Source organism: Epinephelus lanceolatus, chromosome 20 (genome assembly GCF_041903045.1).
Source record: "Epinephelus lanceolatus isolate andai-2023 chromosome 20, ASM4190304v1, whole genome shotgun sequence".
Taxonomy (NCBI): Eukaryota; Metazoa; Chordata; class Actinopteri; order Perciformes; family Serranidae; genus Epinephelus; species Epinephelus lanceolatus.
The window spans coordinates 24,886,564-24,909,006 of NC_135753.1; the positions used below are offsets into that span (position 1 = coordinate 24,886,564).

General features: G+C 39.8%; 6 protein-coding genes across 8 annotated transcripts in view; 5 read left to right on the plus strand and 1 right to left on the minus strand.

Annotated features, from left to right (window-relative positions):
• The window catches only part of pkd1l1 (polycystin 1 like 1, transient receptor potential channel interacting), a 99,779-nt gene that overhangs the window by 27,237 nt on the left and 50,099 nt on the right, over positions 1–22,443 (minus strand). The window lies entirely within an intron of this gene.
• On the plus strand, positions 623–3,080 carry LOC117264847 (uncharacterized). The gene is made up of 5 exons (XM_078162659.1): positions 623–920; positions 1,495–1,557; positions 1,895–1,957; positions 2,285–2,413; positions 2,711–3,080. The coding sequence occupies exons 1-5, from the start codon at positions 644–646 to the stop codon at positions 2,989–2,991; spliced, it is 813 nt and encodes a 270-aa protein (XP_078018785.1). The 5' UTR covers positions 623–643; the 3' UTR covers positions 2,992–3,080.
• Positions 4,234–7,398, plus strand: LOC144458936 (uncharacterized). 2 transcript variants are annotated; one of them, XM_078162820.1, is made up of 8 exons: positions 4,234–4,551; positions 4,635–4,676; positions 4,760–4,822; positions 4,947–5,009; positions 5,140–5,202; positions 5,400–5,462; positions 5,790–5,918; positions 6,216–7,398. In XM_078162820.1, exons 1-8 carry the CDS (start codon positions 4,254–4,256, stop codon positions 6,497–6,499), a joined length of 1,005 nt encoding a protein of 334 aa, XP_078018946.1. In that variant the 5' UTR covers positions 4,234–4,253; the 3' UTR covers positions 6,500–7,398. The 2 variants fall into 2 exon arrangements, with proteins under 2 accessions (XP_078018946.1, XP_078018947.1); XM_078162821.1 differs by lacking the exons at positions 4,635–4,676; positions 4,760–4,822; positions 4,947–5,009.
• Positions 9,959–12,416, plus strand: LOC144458878 (uncharacterized). The gene is made up of 5 exons (XM_078162636.1): positions 9,959–10,256; positions 10,831–10,893; positions 11,231–11,293; positions 11,621–11,749; positions 12,047–12,416. The coding sequence occupies exons 1-5, from the start codon at positions 9,980–9,982 to the stop codon at positions 12,325–12,327; spliced, it is 813 nt and encodes a 270-aa protein (XP_078018762.1). The 5' UTR covers positions 9,959–9,979; the 3' UTR covers positions 12,328–12,416.
• On the plus strand, positions 13,537–16,003 carry LOC144458916 (uncharacterized). Its single transcript, XM_078162747.1, has 8 exons — positions 13,537–13,866; positions 13,950–13,991; positions 14,139–14,201; positions 14,414–14,476; positions 14,674–14,715; positions 14,808–14,870; positions 15,198–15,326; positions 15,624–16,003. The coding sequence occupies exons 1-8, from the start codon at positions 13,590–13,592 to the stop codon at positions 15,902–15,904; spliced, it is 960 nt and encodes a 319-aa protein (XP_078018873.1). The 5' UTR covers positions 13,537–13,589; the 3' UTR covers positions 15,905–16,003.
• Positions 16,299–20,913, plus strand: LOC144458915 (uncharacterized). 2 transcript variants are annotated; one of them, XM_078162745.1, is made up of 8 exons: positions 16,299–16,613; positions 16,697–16,738; positions 17,646–17,708; positions 19,119–19,181; positions 19,312–19,374; positions 19,711–19,773; positions 20,101–20,229; positions 20,527–20,913. In XM_078162745.1, exons 1-8 carry the CDS (start codon positions 16,337–16,339, stop codon positions 20,808–20,810), a joined length of 984 nt encoding a protein of 327 aa, XP_078018871.1. In that variant the 5' UTR covers positions 16,299–16,336; the 3' UTR covers positions 20,811–20,913. The 2 variants fall into 2 exon arrangements, with proteins under 2 accessions (XP_078018871.1, XP_078018872.1); XM_078162746.1 differs by lacking the exons at positions 16,697–16,738; positions 17,646–17,708; positions 19,119–19,181.

Here is a 22,443-nt window from a genome sequence, read left to right on the forward strand (position 1 = left end):
TTTGCCTCAAGAACCCATAACTTCCAGTTATACAGATTGTCCGCCATTTTGATTTTTTTGAAAAACACTGAAAATCGATCTCTTCCTAGGAAGTTTGACCGATTTGCATGAAACTCAGTGAACATAATCTAGGGACCAATATCTAAAGTGCCCTCTTGGCAAAAGTTGGAAAACTTACTAAAACTGAGCTTCTATAAGGCAATGAATATTGCGGAGGGCGTGGCTCATCACATAAAGGTGTATAACATCTCAAGGGTTTTGCCGATTACCACACAACTTTGTAGGCATATGACCACACATAATCTGAGGGGACCCCTCTATTATTGACCCCATCAAACAAAATGGGGGCGCTACAGAGCTAAATTCTTATCTAGGCCTAGTCATGGTATGGTAGGCTGTACTCAATGGGTATGGACTAGTTACAAATTATTGTAGAAAAATAACCATAATACAAACTATGTGTTGACTTTAAAATCAGCTCAGTGTTCAAGGATGTTTGGAGCTATTTTTAAATTTGTTATCAAAGACATCTGTTTGATTCTCATACGCCTCTTCACTGAGCTGTTTTACGTGTATATAAAGACGGGAATCAAAGTAGACGTGTCAGACTGCATCTGGCTGTCTAAACAGGTGATATTTCATAATGAGGAGCGCTGCAGTTTTTCTGGCGCTGTTGCTCTGTCTGCAGTGGACGTGGGCTCAGGGTGAGAGTGGAGAGGTGACAGGGACAGACACTGAGACAGAGGGGGGAAACAGGCAGGAAGAGGTTCAGTTTGAGATACAGAGTGTCGGAGCAGCCCATGATCAGAGCAGCAGCCAGACCAACATCAGCCCTGACATCTGGGCTGAGCTCAAGGAGCTGAGAGACATGGCCATCAAACACAGGAGCAAGATAGAGAAGCTGGAGCAAGAGAATGCAGGTGATACACATCATAAAACATACTGAGTGTCAGTCACACAGTGCTGCACAGATTCATGCACTAATATAATGCTTTACACCCAGCCACACAGGCCAGACTGACAGCCAGTGAAAGCAAGAATGTAGGTAAATATCGGTGTCTATATCTATATCTAAATATATCTACTTGAGAATAAAAATGTTTCATGTGTTCACAGTTTTGGAGGCCAGAATGAGCTCCTATGAAGACGTGGTCAAGACACCAGAGAGAGAACAAAGGTAAGCTTTAAAATCTAAAAGTAAACTTTGGCATAATATTTTGTGTTATGTAATGAGAATATATTGAATGAAACTAAGATAAAGGTGAGGGCATGATTAAGCATTCGGTGTCATGTTTTTGCAGTACTGGGGGCCACAGTAACCGCCAGCAACAACAAGGTGGAGGAGCTCAGGAGAGACAACACAGGTCAGCTATAACAATCATTACAAAGTGAAAACAGTATATTATGTCCACAGTAAGAACATATTTAGTGATGCAATGATCACAGTAAAACTCACAGATAACCTTTGGGTGAAAACATTGAACATGTTCATAGTTTTGGAGTCCAGAGTGAACACCAGTGAAAATTTGGTGGCGGAGCTCAGGAGAGAAAACATGGGTAAGCTACGAAAACATAATTAAAAACTACAAATTAAAGTGTGGTAGAAAACATGTTGTTGTGTAAAAATCTTTCAGGTGTGATGTGCAGAAGTAACAGAGGAGTTGTCAAAAGAAACATTTTTGCAGAAACATTTACATTTGCATGAGGTTTTACATCTGGTTGCTCAACTAACCCTCCGATTCATTTTCCCGTCATCATAGATCTTCTGGCCAGAGTAACAGCGAGTGAAAACAAGATCACAGGTATGAAAACAAAGTCATCAAAAGTCCAGAAAAATGTGAAACCTGACGACTATAATACTAGTTTAGGATGAATAAGTGAAATGTGTTGACAGTGTTGGAAACCAGAATGAGCTCCAGTGAAAACGAGGTGGCAGAGCTCAAGAGAGAGAATGCAGGTAAGTTACATCAACTATTATTAAGTCAAAATAGCATGTTGACTGTGAAAAGGGAATGGTTACACTAAGGAACATATTCAGAGCAGCAGAACGCAGAGAGACATTCATATTTATCACCACTGTTACTAAATGAAGCAGAAATGATGATATTCAGCTGTTACTGATTCTACTAGAATTCAAAGCCTGCTGGTTATCAGTATCCAAATGACTGCAGTGTCACTGTGCTGTGTAGGTGAATATGATTAGGAGGAAATTATTCTCTCAGTGACATTTGTTCATAGACTGCACATCAGTCAAGTTTTCTCTGCATCTTCCTCATTCACACAGACCATCCAAAGGTGGCGTTCTCAGCTGGTCTTACTGATGCAGGACACGTTGGACCCTTCAACACTGAGATCACACTTAAGTTCAGTAAAGTCTTCACCAATATCGGCCAGGCCTACAGCCCAACTACAGGTACACAGCTCTTTTATCTACACACATAAATGTGCAAAGGAGTTCTTTACAGAAGGCAAGATGTGACTGTAGTAAGATTTCTGTGGTATGAATTTTCTAAGTCAAACCAATAAAACAAACATCCCTTTGTCTTCTTACAAATGATCTGGAAAGAGAATAAAACCAAGAGCTCCCACAGATTACTGATACAAATCCATGTTTAAGGCCTGTTAAAGCATCAGATAACAACACAAGGACACCTCGCTCAACAGAACAAAGACTATTTTGACCCCTCACTGATTTTCTCCTCTGCTGCAGGTATCTTCACAGCCCCAGTCAGAGGAGTCTACAACTTCAGATTCACAGTGTGGAACAACCGCACTACAGCTTGGATGGGTGCTTATCTCTATCACAATGAGAAGAGAATGACGTATAGTTTTGATCTAAATGATAACCGCTTTGTCTCTGTGTCTAATGCATTAATTCTTCAACTGGAAAAGGGAGATGTGGTCTACATGGCTCTCCCTTCAGGCCATGGTGTCTTTGATGATTCGCATAATCGTACCATTTTTAGTGGATTTCTACTTTTTGCTCTGTGAAGTCACCTGTAAAACATCCACAGTCAATTGCATTAAGTTTTGACATCACAATATTAAAAATATGTGTGGCAATTAAAAAAAAAAATCTGTATGTGTGTATTTTTTTCTTGTTCTGAACAAGATGACAGGAATAACAATAAGAAAGTCCTCTGCTGACAATATCAAACAAAGTCTTATAAAGAGGAAGAGGATGTTATATTCACTACAGTAACACAACATTATTCTGTGAATCCACACATGCATCCATTCAAGTGAGACAAACACTTAACTCAGTGGTCACTGTGAGAATAACCTGGTATCAGAGTACTGTGAGAGCATCCACTTTGATAAAGACAAAAATATCCAACAACAAGCCGTTTTACTTGATTCATAAATCAGTTATTTAAAGGTCCAGTGTGCAGAGTTTAGGGGAATACATCTGCAGAGATGGAATACAATATAATCAGCATGTTTTCTTAAGTGTTAAACCACCAGAAAATAAGAACTGGGTTTCGTTGCCTTAGAATGAGCTGTTTAAATCTACAGAGGGAGCAGATCCTCGTCTATGGTGATTGCCATGTTTCACCGCCTTGGTTTCTACAGTAGCCAAGAACGGACAAACCAAACACTGATTCTAGATACACGTTTTCATGTTTTCATTGGCCGCTGTAGTTAGCAGCTCCTCTACAACATGCAAAACAGTGTCAGAAAAATACTGGCTTTTAACGTGAAACTGCTTTATAGAGTGGTTTTACCTGTGTAAATCACTGGGCCCAGAGAGTCACTCATCAGGATGAGGAAATCAACTCACTGGTCTGTAAACTCTCCCTCTGCTGACTACTAGCGAGCTAGCTGCTAGCTAGCCAAGATGAGGTTTTAAGATGGAAACATCAAGGAAAGATGGAGAAAAGTAGGCACCAGCTGAACTAGCATCCTGGTAGCCACTGTACACACGTTGGATAATAAACTAGACGAAATAAAATAAATAATAAAAAACAACTCATACATGTAGGTCTATAAAGTTAAATACAGTACCTTTAATTTTATTTTAAAGCATGTATTACAAATTATTTCAAAATAACGCAGCTCAAACTGCTTGATGTTTACTTTAAATTCAGCTCAGTGTTCAAGGATGTTTGGAGGTATTTTTACATTTGTTATCAAAGACATCTGTTTGATTCTCATACGCCTCTTCACTGAGCTGTTTTACGTGTATATAAAGACGGGAATCAAAGCAGACGTGTCAGACTGCATCTGGCTGTCTAAACAGGTGATCGTTCAGAATGAGGAGCGCTGCAGTTTTTCTGGCATTGTTGCTCTGTCTGCAATGGACGTGGGCTCAGGGTGAGAGTGGAGAGGTGACAGGGACAGACACTGAGACAGAGGGGGGAAACAGGCAGGAAGAGGTTCAGTTTGAGATACAGGGTGTCGGAGCAGCCCATGATCAGAGCAGCAGCCAGACCAACATCACCCCTGACATCTGGGCTGAGCTCAAGGAGCTGAGAGACATGGCCATCGAACAAAAGGTGGAGCTGAGGAACAGCAAGAGCAAGATAGAGAAGCTGGAGCAAGAGAATGCAGGTGATACACATCATAAAACATACTGAGTGTCAGTCACACAGTGCTGCACAGATTCATGCACTAATATAATGCTTTACACCCAGCCACACAGGCCAGACTGACAGCCAGTGAAAGCAAGAATGCAGGTAAATATCCATGTCTATATCTATATCTATATCTATATCTATATAAATCTACTTGACAATAAAAATGTTTCATGTGTTCACAGTTTTGGAGGCCAGAATGAGTTCCTATGAAGACGTGGTCAAGACACTCCAGAGAGAGAACAAAGGTAAGCTTTAAAATCTAAAAGTAAACTTTGGCATAATACTGTGTGTTATGTAATGAGAATATATTGAATGAAACTAAGATAAAGGTGAGGGCATGATTAAGCATTCAGTGTCATGTTTTTGCAGTACTGGGGGCCACAGTAACCGCCAGCAACAACAAGGTGGAGGAGCTCAGGAGAGACAACACAGGTCAGCTATAACAATCATTACAAAGTGAAAACAGTATATTATGTTCACAGTAAGAACATATTTAGTGATGCAACAATCACAGTAAAACTCACAGATAACCTTTGGGTGAAAACATTGAACATGTTCATAGTTTTGGAGTCCAGAGTGAACACCAGTGAAAATTTGGTGGCGGAGCTCGGGAGAGAAAACATGGGTAAGCTACGAAAACATAATTAAAAAGTACAAATTATAGTGTGGTAGAAAACATGTTGTTGTGTAAAACTATAAAAGTCACAGAGGAGTTGGCAAAAGATTTTGTAGAAACATTTACATTTAAATGAGGTTTTACATCTGGTTGAAGCTGATGACTATGATTCTGTTTTACAATAAACATGTTAAATGTGTTGACAGTGTTGGAAACCAGAATGAGCTCCAGTGAAAACGAGGTGGCAGAGCTCAAGAGAGAGAATGCAGGTAAGTTACATCAACTATTATTAAGTCAAAATAGCATGTTGACTGTGAAAAGGGAATGGGTACACTAAGGAACATATTCAGAGCAGCAGAACGCAGAGAGACATTCATATTTATCACCACTGTTACTAAATGAAGCAGAAATGATGATATTCAGCTGTTACTGATTCTACTAGAATTCAAAGCCTGCTGGTTATCAGTATCCAAATGACTGCAGTGTCACTGTGCTGTGTAGCTGAATATGATTAGGAGGAAATTATTCTCTCAGTGACATTTGTTCATAGACTGCACATCAGTCAAGTTTTCTCTGCATCTTCCTCATTCACACAGACCATCCAAAGGTGGCGTTCTCAGCTGGTCTTACTGATGCAGGACACGTTGGACCCTTCAACACTGAGATCACACTTAAGTTCAGTAAAGTCTTCACCAATATCGGCCAGGCCTACAGCCCAACTACAGGTACACAGCTCTTTTATCTACACACATAAATGTGCAAAGGAGTTCTTTACAGAAGGCAAGATGTGACTGTAGTAAGATTTCTGTGGTATGAATTTTCTAAGTCAAACCAATAAAACAAACATCCCTTTGTCTTCTTACAAATGATCTGGAAAGAGAATAAAACCAAGAGCTCCCACAGATTACTGATACAAATCCATGTTTAAGGCCTGTTAAAGCATCAGATAACAACACAAGGACACCTCGCTCAACAGATCAAAGACTATTTTGACCCCTGACTGATTTTCTCCTCTGCTGCAGGTATCTTCACAGCCCCAGTCAGAGGAGTCTACTACTTCAGATATACTGTGTGGGGGGTCAGCACTTCAACTTGGTTCGGTGCTCATCTCTATCACAATGAGAAGAGTATGGCATTTAATGAAGATTACAATGCTGAATCCTCTCATGTCTCCGTGTCTAATGCATTAGTTCTTCAACTGGAAAAGGGAGATGTGGTCTACATGACTCTCCATCCAGGCCGTACTATCAAGGATGATTTGCATAATCGTACCATTTTTAGTGGATTTCTACTTTTTGCTCTGTGAAGTCACCTGTAAAACATCCACAGTCAATTGCATTAAGTTTTTACATCACACTATAAACAATATCTTCACAGCCCCAGTCAGAGGAGTCTACTACTTCAGATTCACAGTGTGGAACAACCGCACTACAGCTTGGATGGGTGCTTATCTCTATCACGATGAGAAGAGAATGACACTTAGTTACGATTACAATGATGAACAAGCCTATGTGTCTGTGTCTAATGCATTAATTCTTCAACTGGAAAAGGAAGATGTGGTCTACATGACTCTCCATCCAGGTCATGGTATGTTTGATGATTTGTATAATCGTACCATTTTTAGCAGATTTCTACTTTTTGCTCTGTGAAGTCACCTGTAAAACATCCACAGTCAATTGCATTAAGTTTCCAAATCACACTATAAAAAATATGTAATGAAATATCCCTCTGATGACAAGATCAAAGTCTCTACAGTTTGGAAGATACATTCTAGTGCTAATAAATAGGAAGAGGATGTCATGGCAAGAGAAGGAGGGGAGACGTGTGCTTTAGGGTGAATACAGACTGGTGTATTGGTGGGAATGTGAGGTGCTGTCCTGTTCCTGCTGTGGATCACTGCTGGACACCGTGCAGAGCCGGCTGCAGAGTGGAATCGCTGCCCGTGTTCGGGTGGAGTGACCATAAAGCTGGCAGGGTCAGGATGTGTGGACAGTTTAATCATTCCATGACCAGAAACCATGGATTACCAGGACCATCCATGAAACAGGGACAATTACAAAGCAGCAGCGATCAATGTAGGAAGATTAAAAAAAAGAGCTAAATTACAGTGCAAAAGTTAAAGGAGCTGATGGAGCACATTTTAATGGAGTTGTACCTTATATAATTCTATGAGACAAATAAAAAATTGATTGATTGATTGATTAATTGCTTGTTTGAATGATTTATAAGTCTATACAGTTATATACAGTACAGGCCAAAAGTTTGGACACACCTTCTCATTCAATGCGTTTTCTTTATTTTCATGACTATTTACATTGTAGATTCTCACTGAAGGCATCAAAACTATGAATGAACACATGTGGAGTTATGTACTTAACAAAAAAAGGTGAAATAACTGAAAACATGTTTTATATTCTAGTTTCTTCAAAATAGCCACCCTTTGTTCTGATTACTGCTTTGCACACTCTTGGCATTCTCTCCATGAGCTTCAAGAGGTAGTCACCTGAAATGGTTTCCACTTCACAGGTGTGCCTTATCAGGGTTAATTAGTGGAATTTCTTGCTTTATCAATGGGGTTGGGACCATCAGTTGTGCTGTGCAGAAGTCAGGTTAATACACAGCCGACAGCCCTATTGGACAACTGTTAAAATTCATATTATGGCAAGAACCAATCAGCTAACTAAAGAAAAACGAGTGGCCATCATTACTTTAAGAAATGAAGGTCAGTCAGTCCGGAAAATTGCAAAAACTTTAAATGTGTCCCCAAGTGGAGTCGCAAAAACCATCAAGCGCTACAACGAAACTGGCACACATGAGGACCGACCCAGGAAAGGAAGACCAAGAGTCACCTCTGCTTCTGAGGATAAGTTCATCCGAGTCACCAGCCTCAGAAATCGCAAGTTAACAGCAGCTCAGATCAGAGACCAGATGAATGCCACACAGAGTTCTAGCAGCAGACCCATCTCTAGAACAACTGTTAAGAGGAGACTGCGCCAATCAGGCCTTCATGGTCAAATAGCTGCTAGGAAACCACTGCTAAGGAGAGGCAACAAGCAGAAGAGATTTGTTTGGGCCAAGAAACACAAGGAATGGACATCAGACCAGTGGAAATCTGTGCTTTGGTCTGATGAGTCCAAATTTGAGATCTTTGGTTCCAACCGCCGTGTCTTTGTGAGACGCAGAAAAGGTGAACGGATGGATTCCACATGCCTGGTTCCCACTGTGAAGCATGGAGGAGGAGGTGTGATGGTGTGGGGGTGTTTTGCTGGTGACACTGTTGGGGATTTATTCAAAATTGAAGGCACACTGAACCAGCATGGCTATCACAGCATCCTGCAGCGACATGCCATCCCATCCGGTTTGCGTTTAGTTGGACGATCATTTATTTTTCAACAGGACAATGACCCCAAACACACCTCCAGGCTGTGTAAGGGCTATTTGACCAAGAAGGAGAGTGATGGAGTGCTGCGGCAGATGACCTGGCCTCCACAGTCACCGGACCTGAACCCAATCGAGATGGTTTGGGGTGAGCTGGACCGCAGAGTGAAGGCAAAGGGGCCAACAAGTGCTAAACACCTCTGGGAACTCCTTCAAGACTGTTGGAAAACCATTTCAGGTGACTACCTCTTGAAGCTCATGGAGAGAATGCCAAGAGTGTGCAAAGCAGTAATCAGAGCAAAGGGTGGCTATTTTGAAGAAACTAGAATATAAAACATGTTTTCAGTTATTTCACCTTTTTTTGTTAAGTACATAACTCCACATGTGTTCATTCATAGTTTTGATGCCGTCAGTGAGAATCTACAATGTAAATAGTCATGAAAATAAAGAAAACGCATTGAATGAGAAGGTGTGTCCAAACTTTTGGCCTGTACTGTACAGTACATCTTAATAATGATGAAAACTCTGTCTGTGTGTCTGTTCCACGTTTTTCTCCTCACTGACTTGGTCAATCCATGTGAAATTTGGCACAGTGGTAGAGGGTCATGGGAGGATGCGAATGAAGCAATATCACATCAATTGGCCAAAGGGGGGCGCTACAGTAACCGATTGAAATTGCAAACTTTGAATGGGCATATCTCATGCCCCGTATGTCGTAGAGACAAGAAACTTTGCACAGAGATGCCTCTCCTCATGAGGAACAAATTTGCCTCAAGAACCCATAACTTCCAGTTATACAGATTGTCCGCCATTTTGATTTTTTTGAAAAACACTGAAAATCGATCTCTTCCTAGGAAGTTTGACCGATTTGCATGAAACTCAGTGAACATAATCTAGGGACCAATATCTAAAGTGCCCTCTTGGCAAAAGTTGGAAAACTTACTAAAACTGAGCTTCTATAAGGCAATGAATATTGCGGAGGGCGTGGCTCATCACATAAAGGTGTATAACATCTCAAGGGTTTTGCCGATTACCACACAACTTTGTAGGCATATGACCACACATAATCTGAGGGGACCCCTCTATTATTGACCCCATCAAACAAAATGGGGGCGCTACAGAGCTAAATTCTTATCTAGGCCTAGTCATGGTATGGTAGGCTGTACTCAATGGGTATGGACTAGTTACAAATTATTGTAGAAAAATAACCATAATACAAACTATGTGTTGACTTTAAAATCAGCTCAGTGTTCAAGGATGTTTGGAGCTATTTTTAAATTTGTTATCAAAGACATCTGTTTGATTCTCATACGCCTCTTCACTGAGCTGTTTTACGTGTATATAAAGACGGGAATCAAAGTAGACGTGTCAGACTGCATCTGGCTGTCTAAACAGGTGATATTTCATAATGAGGAGCGCTGCAGTTTTTCTGGCGCTGTTGCTCTGTCTGCAGTGGACGTGGGCTCAGGGTGAGAGTGGAGAGGTGACAGGGACAGACACTGAGACAGAGGGGGGAAACAGGCAGGAAGAGGTTCAGTTTGAGATACAGAGTGTCGGAGCAGCCCATGATCAGAGCAGCAGCCAGACCAACATCAGCCCTGACATCTGGGCTGAGCTCAAGGAGCTGAGAGACATGGCCATCAAACACAGGAGCAAGATAGAGAAGCTGGAGCAAGAGAATGCAGGTGATACACATCATAAAACATACTGAGTGTCAGTCACACAGTGCTGCACAGATTCATGCACTAATATAATGCTTTACACCCAGCCACACAGGCCAGACTGACAGCCAGTGAAAGCAAGAATGTAGGTAAATATCGGTGTCTATATCTATATCTAAATATATCTACTTGAGAATAAAAATGTTTCATGTGTTCACAGTTTTGGAGGCCAGAATGAGCTCCTATGAAGACGTGGTCAAGACACCAGAGAGAGAACAAAGGTAAGCTTTAAAATCTAAAAGTAAACTTTGGCATAATATTTTGTGTTATGTAATGAGAATATATTGAATGAAACTAAGATAAAGGTGAGGGCATGATTAAGCATTCGGTGTCATGTTTTTGCAGTACTGGGGGCCACAGTAACCGCCAGCAACAACAAGGTGGAGGAGCTCAGGAGAGACAACACAGGTCAGCTATAACAATCATTACAAAGTGAAAACAGTATATTATGTCCACAGTAAGAACATATTTAGTGATGCAATGATCACAGTAAAACTCACAGATAACCTTTGGGTGAAAACATTGAACATGTTCATAGTTTTGGAGTCCAGAGTGAACACCAGTGAAAATTTGGTGGCGGAGCTCAGGAGAGAAAACATGGGTAAGCTACGAAAACATAATTAAAAACTACAAATTAAAGTGTGGTAGAAAACATGTTGTTGTGTAAAAATCTTTCAGGTGTGATGTGCAGAAGTAACAGAGGAGTTGTCAAAAGAAACATTTTTGCAGAAACATTTACATTTGCATGAGGTTTTACATCTGGTTGCTCAACTAACCCTCCGATTCATTTTCCCGTCATCATAGATCTTCTGGCCAGAGTAACAGCGAGTGAAAACAAGATCACAGGTATGAAAACAAAGTCATCAAAAGTCCAGAAAAATGTGAAACCTGACGACTATAATACTAGTTTAGGATGAATAAGTGAAATGTGTTGACAGTGTTGGAAACCAGAATGAGCTCCAGTGAAAACGAGGTGGCAGAGCTCAAGAGAGAGAATGCAGGTAAGTTACATCAACTATTATTAAGTCAAAATATCATGTTGACTGTGAAAAGGGAATGGTTACACTAAGGAACATATTCAGAGCAGCAGAACGCAGAGAGACATTCATATTTATCACCACTGTTACTAAATGAAGCAGAAATGATGATATTCAGCTGTTACTGATTCTACTAGAATTCAAAGCCTGCTGGTTATCAGTATCCAAATGACTGCAGTGTCACTGTGCTGTGTAGGTGAATATGATTAGGAGGAAATTATTCTCTCAGTGACATTTGTTCATAGACTGCACATCAGTCAAGTTTTCTCTGCATCTTCCTCATTCACACAGACCATCCAAAGGTGGCGTTCTCAGCTGGTCTTACTGATGCAGGACACGTTGGACCCTTCAACACTGAGATCACACTTAAGTTCAGTAAAGTCTTCACCAATATCGGCCAGGCCTACAGCCCAACTACAGGTACACAGCTCTTTTATCTACACACATAAATGTGCAAAGGAGTTCTTTACAGAAGGCAAGATGTGACTGTAGTAAGATTTCTGTGGTATGAATTTTCTAAGTCAAACCAATAAAACAAACATCCCTTTGTCTTCTTACAAATGATCTGGAAAGAGAATAAAACCAAGAGCTCCCACAGATTACTGATACAAATCCATGTTTAAGGCCTGTTAAAGCATCAGATAACAACACAAGGACACCTCGCTCAACAGAACAAAGACTATTTTGACCCCTCACTGATTTTCTCCTCTGCTGCAGGTATCTTCACAGCCCCAGTCAGAGGAGTCTACAACTTCAGATTCACAGTGTGGAACAACCGCACTACAGCTTGGATGGGTGCTTATCTCTATCACAATGAGAAGAGAATGACGTATAGTTTTGATCTAAATGATAACCGCTTTGTCTCTGTGTCTAATGCATTAATTCTTCAACTGGAAAAGGGAGATGTGGTCTACATGGCTCTCCCTTCAGGCCATGGTGTCTTTGATGATTCGCATAATCGTACCATTTTTAGTGGATTTCTACTTTTTGCTCTGTGAAGTCACCTGTAAAACATCCACAGTCAATTGCATTAAGTTTTGACATCACAATATTAAAAATATGTGTGGCAATTAAAAAAAAAAATCTGTATGTGTGTATTTTTTTCTTGTTCTGAACAAGATGACAGGAATAACAATAAGAAAGTCCTCTGCTGACAATATCAAACAAAGTCTTATAAAGAGGAAGAGGATGTTATATTCACTACAGTAACACAACATTATTCTGTGAATCCATACATGCATCCATTCAAGTGAGACAAACACTTAACTCAGTGGTCACTGTGAGAATAACCTGGTATCAGAGTACTGTGAGAGCATCCACTTTGATAAAGACAAAAATATCCAACAACAAGCCGTTTTACTTGATTCATAAATCAGTTATTTAAAGGTCCAGTGTGCAGAGTTTAGGGGAATACATCTGCAGAGATGGAATACAATATAATCAGCATGTTTTCTTAAGTGTTAAACCACCAGAAAATAAGAACTGGGTTTCGTTGCCTTAGAATGAGCTGTTTAAATCTACAGAGGGAGCAGATCCTCGTCTATGGTGATTGCCATGTTTCACCGCCTTGGTTTCTACAGTAGCCAAGAACGGACAAACCAAACACTGATTCTAGATACACGTTTTCATGTTTTCATTGGCCGCTGCAGTTAGCAGCTCCTCTACAACATGCAAAACAGTGTCAGAAAAACACTGACTTTTAACGTGAAACTGCTTTATAGAGTGGTTTTACCTGTGTAAATCACTGGGCCCAGAGAGTCACTCATCAGGATGAGGAAATCAACTCACTAGTCTGTAAACTCTCCCTCTGCTGACTACTAGCGAGCTAGCTGCTAGCTAGCCAAGATGAGGTTTTAAGATGGAAACATCAAGGAAAGATGGAGAAAAGTAGGCACCAGCTGAACTAGCATCCTGGTAGCCACTGTACACACGTTGGATAATAAACTAGACGAAATAAAATAAATAATAAAAAACAACTCATACATGTAGGTCTATAAAGTTATATACAGCACATTTAACGTTATTTTAAAGCATGTATTACAAATTATTTCAAAATAACGCAGCTCAAACTGCTTGATGTTTACTTTAAAATCAGCTCAGTGTTCAAGGATGTTTGGAGGTATTTTTACATTTGTTATCAAAGACATCTGTTTGATTCTCATACGCCTCCTCACTGAGCTGTTTTACGTGTATATAAAGACGGGAATCAAAGCAGACGTGTCAGACTGCATCTGGCTGTCTAAACAGGTGATATTTCAGAATGAGGAGCGCTGCAGTTTTTCTGGCGTTGTTGCTCTGTCTGCAATGGACGTGGGCTCAGGGTGAGAGTGGAGAGGTGACAGGGACAGACGCTGAGACAGAGGGGGGAAACAGGCAGGAAGAGGTTCAGTTTGAGATACAGGGTGTCGGAGCAGCCCATGATCAGAGCAGCAGCCAGACCAACATCAGCCCTGACATCTGGGCTGAGCTCAAGGAGCTGAGAGACATGGCCATCGAACACAGGAGCAAGATAGAGAAGCTGGAGCAAGAGAATGCAGGTGATACACATCATAAAACATACTGAGTGTCAGTCACACAGTGCTGCACAGATTCATGCACTAATATAATGCTTTACACCCAGCCACACAGGCCAGACTGACAGCCAGTGAAAGCAAGAATGCAGGTAGATACATTTACATCAGTTTAATTATATATAAAGATATGAATTAATTCAAATGTGAAGTAACTCAGTATTTGGTCAAACTCCACAATGAAATGTAACTACCTTAAACTTACTTTACAATAAAAGAAATGTTAAATGTGTTCACAGTTTTGGAGGCCAAAATGAGCTTCTATGAAAATCTAGTCACGGAGCTTCAGAGAGAGAACAAAGGTAAGCTACTGAACATAATTAAAAAGTACAAATTACATTGTGGTAGAAAACATGTTGTTGTGTAAAACTCTTTCAGATGTGACGTGGAAAATTAACAGAAGCATTGTGTAAAGATTTTGTAGAAACATTTACATTTAAATGAGGTTTTACATCTGGTTGAAGCTGATGACTATAATTCTGTTTTACAATAAACATGTTAAATGTGTTGACAGTGTTGGAAACCAGAATGAGCTCCAGTGAAAACGAGGTGGCAGAGCTCAAGAGAGAGAATGCAGGTAAGTTACATAAACACCATCAAAAAATACACATTGCCTGTTACAGGCCTATTAGAAAACATGTTGTTGTGTAAAACTCTCTCAGATGTGATGTCCAAAAGTGAGAGGAGTGATTTGTTTTTTGCAATAAATATGAGTTCTTACATCTGGTTGTTGATCATCTATCTACCTGCCTATTAATTTTCCCTTTATCACAGATCTTCTGGCCAGAGTAACAGCGAGTGAAAACAAGATCACAGGTAGGATAACAAAGTCATCAAAAGTCCAGAAAAATGTGAAACCTGACGACCATAATACTAGTTTAGGATGAATAAGTGAAATGTGTTGACAGTGTTGGAAACCAGAATGAGCTCCAGTGAAAACGAGGTGGCAGAGCTCAAGAGAGAGAATGCAGGTAAGTTACATCAACTATTATTAAGTCAAAATAGCATGTTGACTGTGAAAAGGGAATGGGTACACTAAGGAACATATTCAGAGCAGCAGAACGCAGAGAGACATTCATATTTATCACCACTGTTACTAAATGAAGCAGAAATGATGATATTCAGCTGTTACTGATTCTACTAGAATTCAAAGCCTGCTGGTTATCAGTATCCAAATGACTGCAGTGTCACTGTGCTGTGTAGCTGAATATGATTAGGAGGAAATTATTCTCTCAGTGACATTTGTTCATAGACTGCACATCAGTCAAGTTTTCTCTGCATCTTCCTCATTCACACAGACCGTCCAAAGGTGGCGTTCTCAGCTGGTCTTACTGACGCAGGATCCGTTGGACCCTTCGACACTGAGATCACACTTAAGTTCAGTAAAGTCTTCACCAATATCGGCCAGGCCTACAGCCCAACTACAGGTACACAGCTCTTTTATCTACACACATAAATGTGCAAAGGAGTTCTTTACAGAAGGCAAGATGTGACTGTAGTAAGATTTCTGTGGTATGAATTTTCTAAGTCAAACCAATAAAACAAACATCCCTTTGTCTTCTTACAAATGATCTGGAAAGAGAATAAAACCAAGAGCTCCCACAGATTACTGATACAAATCCATGTTTAAGGCCTGTTAAAGCATCAGATAACAACACAAGGACACCTCGCTCAACAGAACAAAGACTATTTTGACCCCTCACTGATTTTCTCCTCTGCTGCAGGTATCTTCACAGCCCCAGTCAGAGGAATCTACTACTTCAGATTCACAGTGTGGGAGGTCCGCTCTTCAGCTTGGACCGGTGCTTATCTCTATCACAATGAGAAGAGAATGACGTATAGTTTTGATCTAAATGATAACCGCTATGTCTCTGTGTCTAATGCATTAATTCTTCAACTGGAAAAGGGAGATGTGGTCTACATAGCTCTTCCTTCAGGCTATGGTGTTTATGATAATTCAGGTAATCATAACATTTTTAGTGGATTTCTGCTTTTTGCTCTGTGAAGTCACCTGTAAAACATCCACAGTCAATTGCATTAAGTTTTGACATCACACTACAAAAAATATGGAATAAAATAAGTAATAAAAATATCCCTCTGATGACAAGATCAAAGTCTCTACAGTTTGTACAGTGTTAATAAACAGGAGGATTGATTGATTCGTAGGTCTATAAAGTTATATACAGCACATTTAACGTTATTTTAAAGCATGTATTACAAATTATTTCAAAATAACGCAGCTCAAACTGCTTGATGTTGACTTTAAAATCAGCTCAGTGTTCAAGGATGTTTGGAGGTATTTTTACATTTGTTATCAAAGACATCTATTTGATTCTCATACGCCTCCTCACTGAGCTGTTTTACATGTATATAAAGATGGGAATCAAAGTAGACGTGTCAGACTGCATCTGGCTGTCTAAACAGGTGATATTTCAGAATGAGGAGCGCTGCAGTTTTTCTGGCGTTGTTGCTCTGTCTGCAATGGACGTGGGCTCAGGGCGAGAGTGGAGAGGTGACAGGGACAGACACTGAGACAGAGGGGGGAAACAGGCAGGAAGAGGTTCAGTTTGAGATACAGGGTGTCGGAGCAGCCCATGAACAGAGCAGCAGCCAGACCAACATCAGCCCTGACATCTGGGCTGAGCTCAAGGAGCTGAGAGACATGGCCATCAAACACAGGAGCAAGATAGAGAAGCTGGAGCAAGAGAATGCAGGTGATACACATCATAAAACATACTGAGTGTCAGTCACACAGTGCTGCACAGATTCATGCACTAATATAATGCTTTACACCCAGCCACACAGGCCAGACTGACAGCCAGTGAAAGCAAGAATGCAGGTAAATACATTTACATCAGTTTAATTATATTGAGAAATTGAAATTAATTCAAATCTGAATTAACTCAGTTTGTGACAGTTTTGCTATTTGGTCAAGCTCCAGAAGAAAATGTAACTGCATCTACCATAAACGGACTCTATAATAAAAAAGATTGTGATACAATAATTCACCTTTTAGTAAAAAATATTCAAACATGTTCACTGTTTTGGAGTCCAGAGTGAACACTAGTGAAAATTTGGTAGAGGAGCTCAGGAGAGAAAACATGGGTAAGCTACGAAAACATAATTAAAAGTACAAATTATAGTGTGGTAGAAAACATGTTGTTGTGTAAAACTCTTTCAGATGTGATGTGGAAAATAAACAGAAGTGTTGCTTAAAGATTTTTTAGAAACATTTACATTTAAATGAGGTTTTACATCTGGTTGAAACTGATGACTATAATTCTGTTTTACAATAAACATGTTAAATGTGTTGACAGTGTTGGAAACCAGAATGAGCTCCAGTGAAAACGAGGTGGCAGAGCTCAAGAGAGAGAATGCAGGTAAGTTACATAAACACCATCAAAAAATACACATCGCCTGTTACAGGCCTATTAGAAAACATGTTGTTGTGTAAAACTCTCTCAGATGTGATGTGGAAAATTAACAGAAGTGTTGCTTAAAATTTTTGTGGAAACATTTACATTTAAATGAGGTTTTACATCTGGTTGAAACATAAAACATACTGAGTGTCAGTCACACAGTGCTGCACAGATTCATGCACTAATATAATGCTTTACACCCAGCCACACAGGCCAGACTGACAGCCAGTGAAAGCAAGAATGCAGGTAGATATCCATGTCTATATCTATATAAATCTTTATCTATATAAATCTACTTGACAATAAAAATGTTTCATGTGTTCACAGTTTTGGAGGCCAGAATGAGCTCCTATGAAGACGTGGTCAAGACACTCCAGAGAGAGAACAAAGGTAAGCTTTATAATGTGTTCCCACTCCACTTAAGAAGGGTTTGCCAAAAAGCCAGTTTTATAGACTGAGGAGAGTTTGTCAGACTACACAAGATTTTGTGGAAAAATCATTTGAAATGAAATCAAAATTTCTCACACAGGGTTATCCCCATGATTGGGTAGAGCAAGCCTACAACTCAGCTCTAGAGAAGTCTCGACACGATCTGTTAAACAAAGTCAGAAAAAAGAAAAACAGTTCTCGGTCATCTGTGTCACTACTTACTCTCCTCGTAGTCATATTGATAAATCTACATTCATGAAACACTGGCATATATTAAAATCAGACCCGGAGCTCAGTTCCATTTTTAAAGATCCACCTTTATTTGTGTACAAAAGAGGATAAAACCTAAAAGACCGTTTGGTTCATGCTAATTTTTCTAACAAGAAAAAACATAATCAGCCACAACAAACTCGTTTAAGTCCTCTTCCGAATGCAAATTATAGATGTGGAAATTGCGCACAGTGCAACAACTTTAAATCAACATACTTTCCTCATCCTCTTACTGGAAAAAAAGTTTCCTATTAAGAGTATCATCACTTACGCGTCCACTCATGTTGTGTACATGATTCACTGTCCGTGTGGCCTCGCCTACGTAGGTGAGACCACCAGGAAACTTAAACAGAGAATCAGTGAACACAAGAGTGCGATATGTCGCAAGGATGAAGATTATCCAGTGGCAGTTCATTTTAATGACATGAGACATGACGTGGCCTCCCTCTGCTTTTATGGGATCGAACAGGTTTTGTTGCCACCTAGGGCAGAGACCACGACTAGCTCCTAAAAAGAAGAGAAGCATTCTGGATTTTTACATTACAGACCCTGTCTCCAAAAGGATTGAATGATGAGTTATTGTTGAATATAATGTTGACAAATGTTGTATTTTTGTACTCTAAACTATTAATGTTTTTATGAAAATTTTGAAAATTGGCACTAATGCCCTTATTTGTATATTTCTATTTTTTGTCATTTGACACTATGTTTACAAAAATGTTTTCTTATAATATAAGTCAAGACACTGCAATGCGGCTGTTTATTAATGACTGCTGTTGTTCTCTGACAGGTGGTGCTCATCAGATATGTTGAGCCCTCCAGTCCTCTAATTGGTTAATTGCATCCACTTTTGATACATATATATATATGAAATGTTGTGATACTGCCTGAAATGCCTGATGAAGGTCACACCGACCGAAACGTTACTTAAATAAAAATAGGACAGTGAGACAGTGTGCGGGAGTCTTTTTTGATTTTTAAGCTTTAAAATCTTAAAGTAAACTTTGGCATAATACTGTGTGTTATGTAATGAGAATATATTGAATGAAACTAAGATAAAGGTGAGGGCATGATTAAGCATTCGGTGTCATGTTTTTGCAGTACTGGGGGCCACAGTAACCGCCAGCAACAACAAGGTGGAGGAGCTCAGGAGAGACAACACAGGTCAGCTATAACAATCATTACAAAGAGAAAACAGTATATTATGTTCACAGTAAGAACATATTTAGTGATGCAACGATCACAGTAAAACTCACAGATAACCTTTGGGTGAAAACATTGAACATGTTCATAGTTTTGGAGTCCAGAGTGAACACCAGTGAAAATTTGGTGGCGGAGCTCAGGAGAGAAAACATGGGTAAGCTACGAAAACATAATTAAAAACTACAAATTAAAGTGTGGTAGAAAACATGTTGTTGTGTAAAAATCTTTCAGGTGTGATGTGCAAAAGTAACAGAGGAGTTGTCAAAAGATTTTACAGAAACATTTACATTTGAATGAGGTTTTACATCTGGTTGTTGATTAACTAACCTAATTATACATGTTTCCCGTCATCACAGATCTTCTGGCCAGATTAACAGCGAGTGAAAACAAGATCACAGGTAGGATAACAAAGTCATCAAAAGTCCAGAAAAATGTGAAACCTGACGACCATAATACTAGTTTAGGATGAATAAGTGAAATGTGTTGACAGTGTTGGAAACCAGAATGAGCTCCAGTGAAAACGAGGTGGCAGAGCTCAAGAGAGAGAATGCAGGTAAGTTACATCAACTATTATTAAGTCAAAATAGCATGTTGACTGTGAAAAGGGAATGGGTACACTAAGGAACATATTCAGAGCAGCAGAACGCAGAGAGACATTCATATTTATCACCACTGTTACTAAATGAAGCAGAAATGATGATATTCAGCTGTTACTGATTCTACTAGAATTCAAAGCCTGCTGGTTATCAGTATCCAAATGACTGCAGTGTCACTGTGCTGTGTAGCTGAATATGATTAGGAGGAAATTATTCTCTCAGTGACATTTGTTCATAGACTGCACATCAGTCAAGTTTTCTCTGCATCTTCCTCATTCACACAGACCGTCCAAAGGTGGCGTTCTCAGCTGGTCTTACTGACGCAGGATCCGTTGGACCCTTCGACACTGAGATCACACTTAAGTTCAGTAAAGTCTTCACCAATATCGGCCAGGCCTACAGCCCAACTACAGGTACACAGCTCTTTTATCTACACACATAAATGTGCAAAGGAGTTCTTTACAGAAGGCAAGATGTGACTGTAGTAAGATTTCTGTGGTATGAATTTTCTAAGTCAAACCAATAAAACAAACATCCCTTTGTCTTCTTACAAATGATCTGGAAAGAGAATAAAACCAAGAGCTCCCACAGATTACTGATACAAATCCATGTTTAAGGCCTGTTAAAGCATCAGATAACAACACAAGGACACCTCGCTCAACAGAACAAAGACTATTTTGACCCCTCACTGATTTTCTCCTCTGCTGCAGGTATCTTCACAGCCCCAGTCAGAGGAGTCTACTACTTCAGATTCACAGTGTGGGAGACCCGCCCTTCACATTGGGCCGGTGTTCATCTCTATCACAATGAGAAGAGAATGATAAGTAATTATGATGAAAATGATGAACACGCCTTTGTCTCTGTGTCTAATGCATTAATTCTTCAACTGGAAAAGGGAGATGTGGTCTACATGGCTCTCCCTTCAGGCCATGGTGTCTTTGATGATACAAATAATCGTACCATTTTTAGTGGATTTCTACTTTTTGCTCTGTGAAGTCACCTGTAAAACATCCACAGTCAATTGCATTAAGTTTTGACATCACACTATAAAAAATATGGAATAAAATAAGTAATAAAAATATCCCTCTGATGACAAGATCAAAGTCTCTACAGTTTCTACAGTGTTAATAAGCAGGAGGATTGATTGAGTCGTAGGTCTATAAAGTTATATACAGCACATTTAACGTTATTTTAAAGCATGTATTACAAATTATTTCAAAATAACGCAGCTCAAACTGCTTGATGTTTACTTTAAAATCAGCTCAGTGTTCAAGGATGTTTGGAGGTATTTTTACATTTGTTATCAAAGACATCTGTTTGATTCTCATACGCCTCTTCACTGACCTGTTTTACGTGTATATAAAGACGGGAATCAAAGTAGACGTGTCAGACTGCATCTGGCTGTCTAAACAGGTGATATTTCAGAATGAGGAGCGCTGCAGTTTTTCTGGCATTGTTGCTCTGTCTGCAATGGACGTGGGCTCAGGGTGAGAGTGGAGAGGTGACAGGGACAGACACTGAGACAGAGGGGGGAAACAGGCAGGAAGAGGTTCAGTTTGAGATACAGGGTGTCGGAGCAGCCCATGATCAGAGCAGCAGCCAGACCAACATCAGCCCTGACATCTGGGCTGAGCTCAAGGAGCTGAGAGACATGGCCATCGAACACAGGAGCAAGATAGAGAAGCTTGAGCAAGAGAATGCGGTAACACTTTACAATAAGGTACACAAAATTAAAGTAGTTACTGAGGAACTAATGAGGAACTAATGAGGAACTAATGAGGAACTAATGAGTAGTTACTGAGGAACTACGGTACACAAAATTAGAGTAGTTACTGATGAACTAATGAGTAACTAATGAGGAACGAATGAGTAACTAATGAGGAACTAATGAGGGACAAATGAGTAGTTACTGAGGAACTAAGCTACACAAAATTAGAGTAGTTACTGGGGAGCTAATGAGGAACTAATGAGGAACTAATGAGTAGTTACTGAGGAACTACAGTACACAAAATTAGAGTAGTTACTGATGAACTAATGAGGAACTAATGAGTAACTAATGAGGAACCAATGAGTAACTAATGAGGAACTAATGAGGAACAAATGAGTAGTTACTGAGGAACTAAGCTACACAAAATTAGAGTAGTTACTGGGGAACTAATGAGGAACTAATGAGTAGTTACTGAGGAACTACGGTACACAAAATTAGAGTAGTTACTGATGAACTAATGAGGAACTAATGAGGAACTAATGAGTAGTTACTGAGGAACTACGGTACACAAAATTAGTGTAGTTACTGATGAACTATTGAGGAACTAATGAGGAACGAATGAGTAACTAATGAGGAACTAATGAGGAACAAATGAGTAGTTACTGAGGAACTAAGCTACACAAAATAAGAGTAGTTACTGAGGAACGAATGATGAACTAATGAGTAGTCACTGAGGAACTAAGGTACATAAAATTAGAGTAGTTACTGAGGGACTAATGAGGAACTAATGATGAACTAACTATTAGTTAATGGTCAGTTCTTCATTAACTCATGATCAAATTTCAGAGTAGTTAATGAGGAACTAACTATTAGTTAATGGGCAGTTCTTCAGTAACCCCTGATCAAATTTCAGAGGAGT